Source organism: Cydia pomonella, chromosome 8, assembly GCF_033807575.1.
Source record: "Cydia pomonella isolate Wapato2018A chromosome 8, ilCydPomo1, whole genome shotgun sequence".
In the NCBI taxonomy this organism is placed as follows: Eukaryota; Metazoa; Arthropoda; class Insecta; order Lepidoptera; family Tortricidae; genus Cydia; species Cydia pomonella.
The window spans coordinates 16,955,545-16,974,299 of record NC_084710.1 but is presented as its reverse complement, the minus strand read 5'-3'; the positions used below and the strand labels follow the sequence as shown (position 1 = coordinate 16,974,299).

General features: G+C 36.6%; 1 protein-coding gene across 2 annotated transcripts in view; it reads left to right on the top strand.

The window, feature by feature from the left end:
* Positions 1–117: 117 nt before the first annotated feature.
* LOC133520708 (Fanconi anemia group M protein) overlaps positions 118–18,755 on the top strand; it is a 25,423-nt gene continuing 6,785 nt past the window's right edge. For both annotated transcript variants that reach the window (XR_009799793.1, XM_061855321.1), the window contains exons 1-14: positions 118–443; positions 2,486–2,618; positions 3,762–3,945; positions 4,638–4,903; positions 5,407–5,553; positions 6,402–6,526; positions 7,448–7,691; positions 8,857–8,965; positions 10,121–10,222; positions 10,806–10,989; positions 16,732–16,801; positions 17,452–17,652; positions 18,210–18,384; positions 18,474–18,656. Coding sequence is in view for 1 of the 2 variants with exons in the window: in XM_061855321.1 (XP_061711305.1) it covers positions 265–443; positions 2,486–2,618; positions 3,762–3,945; positions 4,638–4,903; positions 5,407–5,553; positions 6,402–6,526; positions 7,448–7,691; positions 8,857–8,965; positions 10,121–10,222; positions 10,806–10,989; positions 16,732–16,801; positions 17,452–17,652; positions 18,210–18,384; positions 18,474–18,656 (2,302 nt within the window). In the remaining variant the exon portion in view is untranslated. The remainder of the gene's footprint in view (positions 444–2,485; positions 2,619–3,761; positions 3,946–4,637; positions 4,904–5,406; positions 5,554–6,401; positions 6,527–7,447; positions 7,692–8,856; positions 8,966–10,120; positions 10,223–10,805; positions 10,990–16,731; positions 16,802–17,451; positions 17,653–18,209; positions 18,385–18,473; positions 18,657–18,755) is intronic.

Below are 18,755 nucleotides of genomic sequence, written 5' to 3'. Positions count from 1 at the left end.
AAATAAATAAATTTATTGGATCACAAATAATTACAATAAATCTAGCCTGGTCAAGCGGGGCTGTTTTTTTTTATATCGTTTAGAAATATTTCCCAGATTTGGAACGCTTCCGAAATCTAACCTGTTTAAAACTTTGACAGCTGATGCTGTTGTTGTTTTCTTTCCAAGAAGATTTTACTATTAAATTCATCAAAGAAACAAATTACATATTAGTTATTACATTTGAGAATCGAAACTAAAGTTTATGATGAATTCGTTTTAGACATGAATAACTTTAAAGAAAATACAAATAAAAGCGATGGACCCGGTGAAGATGACGATCTATTTGACGATTCTTCAATTTTGGCTCATTTTGAAAATAATTCGTTTAAAGACAGATCTAACTTGTCTAAAAGTGTAATTAATGATTCTGTAAATAACAGTCACAATTCTTTAAATGTGAGGTAAGGTATTTAGCTTAATGTTTAAAAGAAAGAAATACAATTTTTGTTTCCCGCCACCCTTGTTTTGTACAAGACGATTACAAGGAAATTGAATTATAAGTTAAGACCGTACACCACGCACATGCTTTATTTCACTAGCTAGCAGTGCCAATGATTACCATGGTTTTGTACTTATTCCTGGCACAACAGAATAACGGTATAACGACAATGAAGGGACCACTCTATTTTTGTCGTTATATCCGGAAGTCGTTACAGGCAAAGGTAAAGAGATACAGACACGTACACATGTGTAGTTTATATTCATTTATTATTGAAAATATTTGCACACATAGTTATTCAAAGGTACATTTAAAAAAATGTGTAATATTAGTTTGCTTCAATTTATTTTTTTGTGCTAGTGTACGCTGTAGGGTGTATTCTATTTTCATTACTTCTTCAATATCTATAATATCCTTTCCATCACCAAATAAACAGTATCTTTAAAGCTTTGTTACAACACCTAACACATCCTTAGTTGTAGGATTAGCCATACTTATTCAAAAGTTTACTAAACCCAGTTGCTACTCAGAATATCACTTTGTAACTGAACCATAAAAGCTCCGAAACGTACACGCTTCCCTACCTACTTAGTTAATATCTATAAACAAAAGGTAAAGGTCTCCACACTTGCTGACCATCTGTGTGCAATGGATGTAAACAAAAGATAAGAAATGTTTGTGAAAGAAAAAAATCTTTGTGTCTTTGGACTCCGGTCGCAATATCTGCATGGGATTTCTAGGAATTTGTTACAAATGATTCATTAAAAACAGTTGCTACACCCGAACTCGGCGTTACATCCAAAGTCGCTATAGCCACATGAACTTTGTACTAAAGTATGCTTTAAATTCAAGGGACTTAGATTTAACGTCGCTATAGGTAAATGGTCGCTACAACCAAGGTCGTAATAAATGATATCCACTGTATTTGATCAAGGCATAGTTTAAAATTACAATTACCTAACCATTGTTATATTATAAGACATTATTTATATTTATTACATTAATATGAATACCTTTGGAAAGCTAGAGGGGAGGCCTTTGCCCAGCAGTGGGACACATTAATAGGCTAATAAAATAAAATAAATGAATACCTAGCATAATTTAGATTTAAGACTATTGCTGTGTCCTATCAGGGTCCATGTGAAACTTACTATTACTATGTAACCCCTAATGTAACAACCATGGATGCAATAAATGAATTATGATTATCTATCTTTAGCCCCGCGCACAAAAAATTCAGTCTCTAGGATTTCAAATACTTTTTTTAAATTTACTCAAATTGTGTGATCTCCCTGTTGCAGTCAGCATCAATAGAAGCAGATGAAACAAAACTCCAAAAGTATCTGCCACCCTGGAATTCTTTTCCAAACACATATATCTGACAATTTGAATTCACAGTCTTATTGTTCTACATACAGGGACTTATATCTTTGTTACGCCTTTTGACGCTTAGTCTGACTGTTACTTTTGGATGTGGACTGCATGACTTGAGCTCCAGTAAATGAGCACTGCACAATGCTCCATATGTCTTGAAATTATAACTGGCAAGATCATACTGAAACTATTAAATATTTAACTGCGGCTGTGGGAGTATATTTCTGATCATAAATACCATTTAACTGAGCTGGTTTGTGGCAAGGTTTTGTAAAGTAGAAGACTTTGTTTTGTGCAACTGGTGTGTCGAAGCTCCTTGAATCAAAAAGCAATACTTATATTATACTTTATCCCTACAATCTACAGGGAATTTTCATAGAAGTATCTGAAGAACTGTCCAGCCAATGTTACTATTGCATACTGTGTGACTGTACCCATTTACTAAGAGCAACTTTTGTTACAAGAGCAATGCTGAAATTGTGAAAAAAATTTTTTGGTATTGGATATTCAAGTTAAATTTGTTCATTGTATACTAAAAGCTGCTATAGTAAAAGTTCATCATATAAATGAGTACAATCAGATACAGTATATCACCTGTCACCCAGTATTGTTTTTAATATTAAATTTTAGCGCACTGTGCTGCGATGAAGAGATCAGTGGCTATGACCGGCTGACCGGCAAGACATGGATCTACCCCACCAACTACCCTGTCAGGGACTATCAGTTCAACATTATCAGAGCTGCTCTAATGAAAAACACTTTAGTAAGTCTAACTACTTGTTAATTTCAAAACTCTTGTTAACACATTGACTGCAGCAATGGGTAGATTTGGCCTGATGCAGTATGATTGCATTGTAACAGATTGCCACAGCAAAAGTGTTAATTTTAAAATTTTATATTAAAATACAAGTATATAGGTACTACAAAAACAAAAAAATTTTGTACACACAGACATTAAAAATTTAAAATACAACTAGCCCTCAATTTGACAATGCTTATTTTCAACTTGCTCCTTGTTGGTAACAATTGTAACAAACCATACTCACCACAATACATACATGTGCTGATATTACAAAATTAAATACAATATGAGAAGTATTAATTTTGCTCATTACAAAAGTAGACCTGGTCTGCATAGTCACTAAATAAAATAAAAAATGCAACACATTAATTAATATTCCAGACAAATTTAGTATTTACAATTACTAAAATTTAATAAAATGTAATATAAAAAAATACTTAAAAAATCTTAAGGCACTTCTTTTTGTAACAAGATAAAACAATTCTCATAATATAGCCGGGTCCACACAGAGCGAGCATACGCGTCATGTAATAATTAAATAAAATAAATAAATATTAAATATTATAGGACATTATTACACAAAATTGACTAAGTCCCATGGTAAGCTCAATAAGGCTTGTGTTGTGGGTACTCAGACAACGATATATATACTACACAAATATTTAAATACATAACTAGAAAACGTCCATGACTCGGGAATAAATATTTGTGCTCATCACACGAATAAATTTACCGGGATCCGAACCCAGGACCATCGGTTTCATAGGCAGGGTCACTACTCACTAGGCCAGACCGGTCGTCAACATGATACCATAAGGAACATGTCAATTTTCGATAAACAACAGAACTAATTTAGACAACGATATATATAATACATATATACATATTTATAAATACTTAAATACATAGAAAACATCCATGACTCAGGAACAAATATCCATGCTCATCACACGAATAAATGCCCTTACCAGGATTTGAACCCCGGGACCATCGGCTTCATAGGCAGGGTCGCTACCCACTAGGCTAGACCGGTCGTCAATAATTGCACTAAATATTTAATGAGGTACTATAATTTAAAATTGAATGAACACTCTTATTCAACAGGTGAGCCTGCCCACGGGATTGGGTAAAACATTTATAGCAGCAGTGATAATGTATAACTTCTATCGATGGTACCCCCTCGGCAAGATTGTGTTCACCGCCCCGACAAGACCTCTGGTGGCTCAGCAGATTGATGCTTGCTACAACATCATAGCCATTCCTCCTAATGACACCATTGAAATGACGGGTAAAGCTGATTCTTACCAGATATTTTACTAAATACTGCCTGTGTGATAACTCTGAATCCTCCTTATGTATTTTGCTAAACTCTCACTTGTCCAAATACTTTCTTTTCTGAATCCTGTATCATTTTCTGGTTTGTTAAAGTAAATATATACAGTCTCTAACCTCTACCTGATGGATTTTATATGAAAATGTAGTAAATATGTATGTCCTATTTATAAATACAATCGCAAGCATGCCTGCAAATGTCCCGCACACAACTGGAGGCGAAGCGTAGACCGTAGGACTGAGCTGGAACGAGGCAAAGACGGTTGCTCAAGATAGAAAGGCGTGGAAGGATCTTGTGGAGGCCCTATGCACCTCCCGGGTGGACCGGGGGGCACCCTAGGACCAATAATGTGTCCTATTTACTAAATTTTCATATAAAATCCAGGAACAATCGGAACGGGCTTTCAGTATACAATATCTATTATACACTGTCTTATCAAGCTATTATGTTTTTTAAACCTGTCAAGCTTTAGGATAAACACCTTAAATCCTTTTTTGGACTAAATTCCAGTAAAAGTGTCAAGATTCCAAATTTAAAATACTTATAGGAGGCTTGTTCTGCAAGTATTTCCAGCATACAATTTCCGTAGTCTCCGTGGCTTTATACCTTATAACTTCCAAACATGGGCTGCTTTGTAATGATTTCAGGGCACATGCCAGTCAACACTCGAAAACTCCACTGGCAGACTAAAAGGGTATTCTTCGCCACACCGCAAGTCATCTACAACGACATCAAGTCCGGCATCTGTCCGGGCGACAAGATCCGTTGCTTGGTGGTGGACGAGGCGCACAGAGCGCGCGGGAACTACGCCTATTGCCAGATTGTGTCCACCTTGACCGAGATGAAGCACAAGACGTATAGGATGCTGGCCTTGTCGGCCACGCCGGGGAGTAAAGTTGATGATGTTATCAATGTAAGTTATATATCAATTGTTAATGTAATGGTGGTGCATTGTATACAGTATAGGGGACAAACTATATGACCTATAGAGTTTCCTTTAATTTTACCCCACAACTAAGTGTGCAACTGCAGGTTCTGGTAAAAATAAAAAAGGGTGCAAGATTTAAAATGTTATTAAAGTTGACAATGCTATTAATGTTGCTACTATTAGTACCGAGGTACACTGAAGAGTAAAGTTGACGATATTAATGCAACTAGCAAAAATAGTTAGTTACTGGTAGTGTCAAATTCGCGCGAGTGGCACATGTATGTTCTAACCAAGCAAGTATCACAAACCGTATGCTGTCTGCTGTCTAAACTATCACTCTTATTTCGTATGCTGTCTGCTGTCTAAACTATCACTCCTATTTCGTTCCAGTTACAGTGATTTATTGTCTGTGATACAAATAATGTGTTTGTATTTCACTCATTTTCTTCCTTTGCATAAATAAATGTATTCTTTTTATTTAATTTCAGGTCATCAAACACCTAAACATTGCCCATTTGGAGCTGCGAACAGAGAACTGTATAGACGTGGCGCCTTACAGCCACTCGAGGAAAATCAACACTGTTGTGGTGCAACTAGGGCCGGAGCTTACGCAGCTGAGGAACCACTACGTTGAGGTAATTTAACCACTTTAATATTGAACTCTATTGCCTAGGCAATAAGGCTATAAACTATAGCTACTGCGAATAGGAACTATTACGTCAAGGTAATGTAGTCATTTAATTATCTGTTGCCTAGACAGTAAGACACGCACTGTATAATGTCAAAATTTTAAATTTAATGTTAATAGTAAATTTAGTTTGTCAAAGTGGCGTACCCGGTATAGTAGTATTGTCCTAGCCCTTAGAATACTGTTTTGCCTCGTAGATTTTTTGAACATTATACTCTCTAATATTAGTATTTATTTAAGTTTTGTTACTGCACTTATATGGATCATGCCTGAATTAATTGATTATTTAATTTTAATTTAATGTAGTTTGCTGGTCATGCTATCTCGTTCACGATCGCTGCGCGCTGCGTGTCGGCTACATTCGGGTAATCGCAGAAGGCACCACTAACCTAGCCGCTTCCTTGGTATTTGCTTGTATGCTGGTGGCTCTGTGAGCTGTAGACCTCACGAATTTCAAATGTTTTCAAAAACTAAATCGACCAAAAAATCTACATTAATATCAAACCTGATCACAAAATTTAGAGAAGACAACTTCTGATACTGGAGATATGAAAGTCTTTAGTCCCAACCTGAAACGGAGACCTTCCCTTCACTCGGCTATTTTAAAAGGGTCACTTATATATATATTTTTAATATTATTCTTAGAAAGGAAGTTTTCTAATTAAAATTGAACTATTTTGCCTAGTTAATAAAGCTGACAGCTATTGCGTTCTTTTGATTTAATTTACAACTTTATTGTTAAAAATAATAACTGGACAGTTTCATTTTATTCATTAACTTATTGGAATTTTCTAGATTTTGGATGGCTACGCGAGAAGACTGAAACAAATGAATATTCTACCCCACAACGTTGGTAACTTGTCCAAGGGCCGCATTGTGATGCTGTACAAGGAATATCAAGGAAAGGAGCGGGGGAGTAGGTATGTATTATGAAACTAGTTTCTGTTCACGACTTCGTTTGCATGGAATGATGATTTCCGTGATAAGAACTGTGCTATTCCTTCCCCAGGACTTAAATTATCTCCATACCATTTATTTTTTCTAAATCTGTTCAGCTGTTTAAGCGTGAAGATGCAACAGACAGAGTCACATCATTCGTATTTATAATATTAATAGGGATTCAACTATGATACCCACATATTGGCGGCGACAGAACGACTAGCGTTCTACTTCTCTTGCAAGAAACGTACGTGTAGATTCAGATTCCGTGTGAATGAAAGAGATGCATTTTGCATACATATAAAAAAAGAGTAGCGTTTGTAAGCGACACCCTAGCAGCCTTTCTCTAAACACTACCACTAAAGAGAATTCATTGAAATAGAGAGGTAAAGTCTAATAAAAAAACGTGCCTTTTAGTTTGACATCTAAACAGATGGCGCTGTACTGCGCCATATATTTTGCGGTCACTGAATTCAACGTCAACTTTTTGCAATCAGAATTACCGGTAGCGCCATTTCGTTTACCTGTCAAATTCTAAACACAAAATTGTCTTAGGGCCGGTACAGACGGACTGCAACTCAACTGCAACTTGTATGGGAACTGCATGCCGACTGCACTCCAACTGCAACGTCAACGTGCAGTTTCCATACAAGTTGCAGTCGAGTTGCAGTCCGTCTGTACCGGCCCTTAGATTGTATGCATCTTACTCAATGTAATATTGTATGTGTCTTGACTAGAATCAAACGAAGATAAGTTGGCAGCGATTTTTATAGCCACGACGGTGCACGGGTTATTTTAAACGTCAAATTTATATGAAATCATGACGTTGCACAGTCTGGGCTATCAAAATCGCTGCCAACTTATCTTGTTCTGACTCTACCACTGACTGTTTCATTTCGCAGGCATCCTCAACACAACAACATAATGAAAGACTTTACACTTCTAATATCCTTATACCACGGCCTAGAGCTTCTAGTAAAGCACGGCGCTCGAGTCTTCATTAACTTCTTCGACGATCATCCCGAGAAATCGTGGATTCAAGCCGATGATCAGCTTACGGCATTACTTGAACGGCTGCGCGATGATTTAGGAGTGAACCCTATGGCACTCGACACGAGTATTCTTCCAGATGGTTCTATACCTGATGTAAGTAAGCATTTTCCTTATAAAGAACATTCAGAGAAAGCTTGGCTTCAAGCCGACGATCGGGTTATGGCATTATTTGAACGGCTGCGTGATGATTTTGGAGTGAACCCTATGGCATTCGACACAAGTATTCTTCCAGATGGTTCTGTACCTGAGGTAAGTAAGCATTTTCCTAAATTTCAACGAACATTCAGAGAAAGCTTGGCTTCAAGCCGATGATCGGCTTATGGCATTACTTGAACGCTTGCGTGATGATTTAGGAGTGAACCCTATGGCATTCGACACAAGTATTCTTCCAGATGGTTCTGTACCTGATGTAAGTAAGCATTTTCCTACTGTTGAAATATGTGCTTACCTGATGTAAGTACATATTTCAACGAACATTCAGAGAAAGCTTGGCTTCAAGCCGATTATCGGCTTACGGCAGTACTTGAATGGCTGCGCGATGATTTAGGAGTGAACCCTAAAGGCCCTCGCCTCGACCCAAGTGCTCTTCCGGATGGGTTAATACCTGATGTGTCAAAAAAAAAATCAAAAAAAATCAAAAAGCATTTATTTCGTTAAATAGTATACAACATAACACATTGGGACTTCCTAGTACGTATGTATAATACCTGTGACAGGAAGCCCCGCTCTTCTACATTTGTCTAGTACATTTGTACACGGTTAACGACAATGAAGTCTAACATTGTGCAAACGGCTATTATTTTAAGCAAAAGAAAATAATAACTTACATAATACTATTATTACTATTTCATTCACATTTCTTCGACTATCATCCCGAGAAATCTTAGTTTCAAGCCAATGGCACATGGCGTTACTTACATTAAATATCGGCGATATTTTTGTAAATTTCAATGACGTAAAAGACAAACATGGCCACTGTCAATATTTGATTATCAAACATCACGAGCCTTCAAATCCTTTTTTAGGGTTTCGTACCCAAAGGGTAAAACTGGACCCTATTACTAGACTCCGCTGTCCGTCCGTCTGTCTGTCTGTCTGTCCGTCTGTCATCAGGCTGTATCTCATGAACCGTGATAGATAGATTTCCTTTGCCGCTATAACAACAAACACTAAAAAGTATGGAACCCTCGATGGGCGAGTCCGACTCGCACTTACCCGGTTTTATAAGTGGAAGCTGATGACTTTAAAATATTTTCAGATTCCCAAAGACTTGCACTTTGGACACCCAAAGTTCGACAGACTGAAGGAAATTATGCTGGAACATTTTCAAGCCGCGAAACGCAACGGGCAGGATACGAAAGCGATAGGTATAATCATTTAGATTTAAGTAACAACTGTAAGAAACAAAAGAGTTGAGTTCCCAAGCGCACGCACGCTTAGACACAGACACACGCACGCACGCACGCACGCACGCACGCACGCACGCACGCACACTCACACGCACGCACGCACTGGCCCGACTTTTTGATATTTAACAAATTGAACACACATCAGTGAACTAATAAGGATCAAAGTCAAATGGCGTTCTAAAAGTTTTATGGCAATGTCGAAAGATGGCAGTAAATTTACGTCGCTACAATACACCTCTATTTCAAATTCTGTTTGCTATTATAAAAGCGCGACAGTTTATTTTAGTTGCGTCCACGTTTATGAGCTTTACTCATGTAAACAACAAATATCAACAAAACTCGAGTACTAGGGGTAAAGATGAACTGTTGTAGTATAAAATGGTGTAGTATGCACTCGAGTGGATCGAATCACTGCGTAGTATTTCGTGAATAAAATCTTTAGAAAAAAGTTTTAAAAGTACCTCGCGATTCTCACAAGTTATGATCTTATGGGTCACGCTATGCCTCAGTGCCCTAGAAAGGACTTACCTACATGGTCCCAAATGTACTAAGAAATAGGATGCATTATAAACTCATCACGCTAAGCCGTTTCGTTCGTACAATCACGGAATTGTTGAGCTGTTTAGGGTTTACTTTACATTGGAAATTTCATACCGCTATTATTGACAACCAAATTAGCTTGAACCCTAAATGGTCCAGAAATTTAATGGAATGTATGTATGTGTAATGGTCCTGAAACGTAATAAATATAAGAGCCTCGGTAGAGAGTAGGTACCATTTTGTACCATTTGGCGTTGAAACTTTAGGTCCATGGGCCCAGTGCGCACAAGTTTTTTGGAGAAATCGCGAAACGTCTGGTTGACATAACTGGTGACCGAAGAGCTGGCGGCTTCCTCGCACAACGTATCAGTATTGCGATATAACGAGGAAATGCCGCCAGCATCCTTAGTACAATGCCTCAAGGGCGTATTTTAGATATAAGCTAGTTATAGTAATCATCTGTATATTTCCAATATTGTTATTGTAATTAAAGATTTTTTTAGTTACATGGTCCAGTAAAGAAAAAAACCTGTACAACAGTCAAAACGTACAATAATTGACGTGTCTTTCCAGTATTCTGCGAGTACCGCGAGAGCGTGAACCTAGTCCACTGTCTGTTGTTGCAATGCCGGCCGCTGATTGTGCCGCAGATGTTCGTCGGGCAAGGCGCTTCTGGTAAGTAATAACAAGAATACACATCTTCCTAGGCAACTTTGTCAATTAATAATGTCGTTACTGGTATTATAATAATAATATTATAGCCTTTATTTCCATGACTTTACATAGTTTTACATACAAACAGTTAAAAACATGAAACATTTTTAATGTTAAGACATGGCTCTTTTTTTGAGCATAGGCCTCCTCCAACTGTCTGCAATTATTCCGGTATTTCTCCATCCAATCTGTCCCGCTATGTTTGTAATGTCGTTGAACCAACGGTCTTTTGGTTTTCCTGATCTCCTTTTGCCACTTGGACCATTACTGGTATTAGAGGGTAATAAATCGGCTTTCTTAACACTCGACAACAGTCTGATATTGCCAGAATTACCTATTTTCCTAAAGCTCCCTATCTGTAGTACTTACTTTCAATGAAATGTAAATCATTTTCAATTATTCTAGAGTTGCATTTTCAAATAATACAAAATTAATTATATTTCCCACAGTAATGATTCAAATTTCACTGGCAAATCTTGGATTTCTCTTGTATGGCTGGGCCTTCGGAGGCCATGTTCATAAATATTTTTACGTTCATAAACAGGCAAGGATAACAAGCCCGTGGTGTCTCAAAAGCAGCAGCTGCGTGTGATGCGACAGTTCCGCGAGGGCGCGTGCAACGCGTTAGTGGCGACTTGTGTCTGCGAAGAAGGCCTGGATGTCGGCTCGGTCGACCTCATCGTATGCTTCGATACATCTACCGCGTCGCCAGTGCGTCTTGTACAGAGGTATAACATACACATGATATACAATTTACTATAGTAAACAAAATCAGTAAAAAAAGCTATTTTTATGGAATATTGACCATTCGCCTCTACATTTTTCAAATCCGTTTTTACGGACATATTGGATTGATGGACTATGGTAAGTTTGGTACTGTAGTGTTTTGTGAAGACCTCGACGACGGCTCGGTTCACCTCATCCTGTGTCACACCTTTACCACCCTTTTTATTAGGGTTCCGTAGCCAAATCGCAAAAACGGAACCCTTATGGATTCGTCATGTCTGTCTGTCCGTCCGTATGTCACAGCCACTTTTTTCCGAAACTATAAGGACTATACTGTTGATACTTGGTAAGTAGATGTATTCTGTAAACCGCATTAAGATTTTCACACAAAAATATATTTAAAAAAAAATTTGGGGTTCCCCATACTTAGAACTGAAACTCAATTTTTTTTCATCAAACCCATACGTGTGGAATATCTATGATATTGAGGTTTCTAATATCATTTTTAACTAAACTGAATAGATTGCGCGAGAGACACTTGCAAAGTGAAAAAGTAAAATAAGATAATGATAAAACCCAAACAAATATATGATGTACATTATACCATGCAAACTTCCACCGAAAATGGGCGAGTCCGACTTGCACTTGGCCGCTTTTTAAAATACTATATATCATTGTTTGTAGGTGCTTTAATAAAATTAATCATTTAATGTTGGTATGTATGTATTACAACAAAATAATACATTTTTGATATAATTTTTGTCGGTAATCAGTCTATAACTACTGTAAATTGCTTACTTGCCCCTCCAGCTTCTGAAAAATCTACTACAAACTTACTACCTTTCCCGTCGTATTTTATTCCTTCACTCATAGTCGTCATTCTAGAAAAATAAGGGACCTCTATTGTTATTACACTATCCGACTGGGTTGGATCTGAGAGAACGTAAGTATGTTGAGTACCGTTAGTTTGTCTCATTAGAGATAAAGATTTGTTGCTGCTTATTCCTGCAATCGTGCCTCCTGTTTCACTCCAAAAATTAATACCTAAGTAACCTTCGTTTATTATTTGTACGGCTTGAATTTGAGCTGAATTTTCTAGAATTATAACAGTTGTACTGTTAAAGTATTTTATAATCTCGGACTGTACTCCTGGCAATATAACGTATGCGTATTTAGCGTCAAATGGCATTTGTCCGTGATCAATTATAAATTTGCGATAAGTTCCAGTGTACACATTTTCGTTTTCATTTATATTTATATCTTTATAAGTTCCAGATCGGTTTTCAAAAATAATATCAACAGTTTGTCTATCAGGAAAATAGTAAGCAATCGATGAACGTTGGTGCTCTGATTTTAGTAATAACCATGTCACATTAAGTTCTTTTGTCGATTCTTTTATTTGGCCATTGTCAGACCAAACTTCATAATTATATGCATCATTTAGGAGTCGGTTATCAACAATTGTCTCGATCGATGCTGGTGTACTCCCACTAATTCCGGCGCCTAGCGCTACAATTTGCCCTTCTAATATAAACCATGATTTCTTTCCTTTGAGATCCATTGACAATGACTGGTCATCATTTGTAAATCCTTCTTTATTTAAAGCCATTCCGACCACCGCTTGGATGCCACTGGCCACACCACCGACCCAATTTTCTTTAGAGGTAAAGTGCTGCCAACTTGACAATTCATCATTCAGGTCTATAGTATCGACTGTTGTACCTGGAAATCTATACGGATCAACCGTTGGCCAATAGGCGTTCCTAAATTGAACGTTATCATAGTTATATAGATAAATGGCACCGTCAGAAGTATGCCATCCACGTTTGTTCTCATTGTTACCTGATTCGAACGCTGAAATACGATTAGAATATAAACTTAAACCCAATGTATAATTCATATTTTGTTGAACAAATCGATCCATAGATGCATACATTTTGGCTCCCACGAATGGTAACTTATCTCCGACTATAGCAGAATCATTTAATAAACTAATTGTTATTAGCAAGTCTTTGTACTTTCTTGCGTTTGAAATGTAGTAATCTGGATTTAGGCGCATCCAGAACTTTACTGATTCTTTTAGTTTTATCTTATTCTCAGCTGATGCGAATGTAGCTATAGTCAATAATGTGTACATGACATCTGAGCCAATTTGTGTAGTTGATGGTTTCCTAGAAATTGCACGGCCTTTGACCGGTGCTATCATCTCCCCCCGATATATAAGTGGTAAAAAAGCCCGTTCTACGCATTCTACAAAGGGTTCTATTTGGCTGGAAGATATTTCAAATTTAGAACCTTGTGTAATTACAAGCATGTCACCCATTTTTTTAACTAGATCATTACCATACGCTCCTGTGTAAGGAACATCGTAATGCTCGATATAGGACCCGTCTTTATAAAACCCGTCAGATATCGTCACCGGTAGCAATACTTTGAGAATACTCTCTAGTGCTTGAGATATTTTTGCTTCGTTTTTTGTTATAATCCCTAAGCCTAGAACGGCTCTCGCAAGTTCAACTCTTTGCGAACTAGACGCTTCGTTTCTAGACATGGTTTCTATGTAAAATGTTTCATCTTCATCCGTACTTTGCAGTTTGTAATATGGATCTTTAACATATGCGCTAATAATAGTACTGTACTGTTCCAATTTTTCAACTGTTAATTCGTTTTTAATTATAATCAAAATATCAAGCAAGTAGGTCGGCGCACCGATTTGCCAATGCCACCAGTTTCCATAATATCCTTCTCCGTCGTACCGTTCTGATGATACCATAAACTCTAAACAATCTTTTATTATTGAGAGGACCTCTGTATTTTTATAATATATTGTTCCATTAGTCCCATAAGCTAAAGTCATTACATACAACATACGAAACTGTATCGACAAATCGTCTGATCGTGTCGCTCCTTTCATGTCTGACCAGAGTATTTTTCGGCGAGGACGTTTGTCTAATTTTCTGTAATAATATTCAGCCTCTTCGGATATGGCATTAACATACTTAACTACTGCTGCATTTGTGTTGTCGAAATCGTCCCAAACTAATAGATCCCGGTATTTTTTACTTAAGTTGTCAATTTCATTTCTTAATGTTGATTTGAGTAATTTTTGAGATGACACCAAAGGCTAATAAAATACAGAAATATAATTATTTAAAACAACATAAAATGTTACCTACGTTTAATATTTGACATACTGTCATTACCTATATTAATTTGACACCAAGAAACAAATAATAGATGAGCTGAATTTACCTCCTGATGTTTCTTGAGCTGATTGGGCCGGATTTCTGCCGTTTCCGCAGTTTGACGCAATTTCCTTTGCTCAGAAGTAGCATAAATCTTATTTCCATAGTCTAAAATATAAAGTTACGCACATTTTATTACTGCATGTCCATTTATATTTATTACCTAGAATCATTACCAAAATATAACCGACACGGTTAAATATACAAAGTTTCCTTAATAGACATTACTGAAATATACAGGGTGATTCAGGAGACGTGAGCAGGATCAAGCTTGAGCATTCAGTAAGTTATAAGCAACTGTTTAGTACCAGCATTTGTGATATTAACGTTCTTTTATTTTTTAATGTTCAAAAAAATGTTTTAATTTATTTACGCCATGTATGGTCACCCTCTTTGTTTTATCCATAACAAGAGACAAATTGAATGTCATCGGAGTCTGGTTACTTTTGAAAAATCGTATCTCACTCAAGTGTGACATTTTGTTTTCTTCATAATCAAACTGCTGTCATAACGGTTAAAGAGGTTTTATCTTTCTTAATTAAGTGTTGTAGGGTGTCCATGATTGTAGATTATCAAATTTGTCATTCCCAAAAAGTTAAACAACAGAAATAAAGCGAGATTATTTTACTTAAATATGATGATGAACGGTTCATTAACATTTACTGATTGTGTAGGCTTAGTCCTACTCACGTCTCATGAATCACCCTGTATACGAAGTTTACGGGCCTCTAACTATAGTATTTATTAAGAGCGAAGGGAGGGAAGAGGGAAATCTTAACAAATCACATTGACTTTGATGTCGATTGCTTCAGCATAACATATTCAGTTTCATATGTTTCGCTTAGAAAAAAAAAATGTTTTCGTATTACAAAAAAAAGCATCTATAAACCTAGACCTATACACCTAAAAAACTAATAACCTATAAACCTAGTTTTTCATTGTGTCAATAACATACTAAAAAATCATAGAAAATGGAAAATATTTAGATGTAAAAAACATTTTCTCTTTTTGAATGGACGAGTACATGGTATACTTCCCTCTTAAGTTCAATAACACGAATTTTCGATCAAAATTGAGTTGTGTTTCATTTATTTCTTTCAATTTTCAAACAAAGCAAAATCAACTCGTTTTCTTAGGTTATTGATTTTTTACTATACAGGGTGACCTTAGACATTGGACAAACCTTGAAATCCCACGTAGGGCTACTTCTCAGGAATGCTCTGACGTTAATATTTTTTTAATTAGAACAAAAGATAAGAAAATTTTTTTTTCGAACAAAAGTTATTTGCAATCCGCTATACCGGTTGTTATGATACTTTGTACACTGGTTCTAAATACCCTAATGCATATGTACATTTCGGCTTTGTCCAATGGCTATTAGGGACACACTGTATACGATTCTGCCCATAAATCTTTATAACTAAATTTACGATTTCAACCAAGTATTCCTGTATACTTACTGTTTACCCGTATGTCTATAAATATTCCATAATAACTGTAAAAATAGTAAATACTTCCCGATACCACTATACATAAAAAAATATTAATTTTTGTTATTCGACTCTCCATTGCTTCCTGCTTGCTTGAAATCCGCGAAAGGACTGGTTATCAAGAATAATCGTACAATTTACCGGGAAATGTTAGTCGTAATTGTACATAATATTTATATAAAATTGAACCAGTTATATGCGTCATTCCTGTATTCCGGTGGTGCCATCGCACTATTTGTATTAGGCTATTATCCTTAAAACGTGATGTGACTCACTCTTGACCAATTGTAGGTATAATTTGTTATGTACATGTATATTATATTCGAATATATTGCGTGTTTTCCCAGAGATAAGACCTAGCTAGATCGATTTTTCGCCCCCGAAAACCCCCATATAGCAAATTTCATCGAAATCGTTAGAGCCGTTTCCGAGGTCCCCGAAATATATAAATATATATACATATATACAAGAATTGCTCATTTAAAGGTATAAGATACATTTAATTGATTGAAAACAAAAACGATCCGAACACGGTGTCTATTTTTTTCTACATTCCGGGATATATTCCCAATATACCTTGGCGCATTAGACTGGTCAATATCAAACCGTTCACATTCATTAAAATCTGAATGAATATATATTATAATCCTGATGCTCTTATCAATAACACACATACACACACACGCACGCAAACGGTCATTAAAATCAGGTGCAGTTGCATCAATGATGTGGTCTGATGATCAAGACCGATGGTAGGTGGAAGGAAAACTACATTTACATGTAGCCTATTTATTGCCACTTTAAAAACAATCCACTTCGTCAGGTGGCCATAGATGCTTATCGGCAACATGCTTCGTCCCAAACAAAACAAATTATGATAGCCGCAACAGGCTTCGTCATTCATGGAATACATTTGCATAACATATTTTTTCCTCGCAAATATAATTACCATCAGCTTTAGCTCATCTTTAGCAGGCTACTATTCTAGCGATTAATTTGCTTCTTGCAGATGCGGCCGTACCGGAAGGGAGCGTGGAGGCAAAGTCTTCATTTTGGTCACAGAAGGCAGGGAACACCAGGTTAGTGAACAGTTAATAAAGATATATTTTTTGACCAATTGTCCAAACTTCGTAAAAAGAAATATTTCAGCGTTCTTGAACATAAAAGTCCTCCTCTAAGGCAGGCAATGATCGCTTATGTGTGTGAACGTTATTGATCTAGGACGGCAGGCCGCCCGATAACACCAGAGACTGCAGGCGGACTGGTAATCAGTGGGCCCCTTAAGTGAGATTGTGACAGACAGATGTTATGTGTTGTCAAATTATTAACCCGACTGTTACTTTTTGCTGCACTATATTCAATGTAGAATTACAATAACTAATATAAATATCCACACGAACTAGGTTGCGGCTGCGGGCAACAGCTAGTTATACACATGTGTCGCTCGATCGGTTTCTAACTAAAACAACATTGCATATTTTATGGGTTGTGAATTATTTTTATCTCATGAAATAAATCAGTTTTCATGCTGTTAAAATTGGCGTAAGGTGTATCCGTATTTCCAAGTAATGTAGATTGTCGGTTAGTTTTTTAAATTAACTCTCAAGATATAATTAATCAGGTTATTTTTCACAACAATTCGACATTCGGACATTCAGAATGACCCGAGTATCTTCAAAAATGCAAATAAAAAACTTTTATATATATATATATACCCTTTCACATCCAGACACTAATGGACTGTATGCGCCGCCGAGACGGTCTGAACGCCAAGATCCTGCAGTCCAAGGATGTGGCCAACAATCTGTACAAAGCCAACCCTCGCATGATGCCACATGATCTCACGCCAGTGTGCCAGAAGATGTTCATCACCGTACAGAAGAGCGGCCCTAAGGATACGATGAAACCACAGGCAGATAAGACAAAAAAGGTATGTTATTAATTAAATAGGACGGAATCGAAATAGGTTTATAACGATGTCTGGTTATACATACCCCGGAGTTTTTGGTGCAAAATTGATTTACATCAACTAAAAAGTAAGTTTTCTCTTAATTATCCGAAAGCATACTCCACTATTAGAAAACATTTCGGAATGATTCTTATTCAGTTTATTGCTGAATGCACACATGAATAAAGCTATAAATAAAATTTTATAGGTTATGAATCAAGAAAAAAAAGCATAGGTAAATGGAAAAAGTAGTTTCCTTACTTACGAAATCGATACATTTTATCGAATTCCCAGTGTTTATGTAATGTAATAATAATGTAGTGTAATAAAACAACGCAGCCTCGTCGAATTTGGCCTCTCGTTAAAATCATTTCGATATATTAATGCACCATGAAACGAAAAGGTTTTCAATGCACGCTTGTCTCAAAAATATTACTCAAAAACTATTTTACAAATGACCAAAATATTAATTAATTTCATAACTTTGCAGATTTGACCTGAAAAATATCATGAAAGTTTTTTTTTTACTTTTGTCTTAGAACCAAAAAGACTTACGTAGCATGCTAACGGCTGGTGCGAGTACTTCCACATCTGCCACCACTATTGAAGGAGCGGGTTTCATCACGGAGAGCGAATTCCAGGAGATCTTTCCAAACGGGTATCAAGAAACGGATTATTTGCCTAAACCTAAGGAATTCTGGGCAATGGATAAAAGTAAGCATCGCGATTGACAATAACTCCTCAAAAGTAGGCCAAATATGATCACATGATTTATAGGCGAACCCACTACTTTATTGTTTTAGATACGTTCAAAGATGCAGGACACGACGAAAGTAAATTGAATCTGTGTACTTGGTTGGAATGGCAGAGGAACCCACAGAACACGGTGAAAGTCGATCACTCGACCGATACCCAGGTTTTGACGTCTCTGTTGCAGTACAGTGACGCAAAAAGATTTGAATTACCGCCTTCTACACAGAATCCCAGTAAGTATAATTTCATTGTCTTAATCTTGCTTCATTTACACTTGCTATTTCAAAAGCATTCTTTATGGAATTACGTTTATGTTGATCACTATCAAAAGT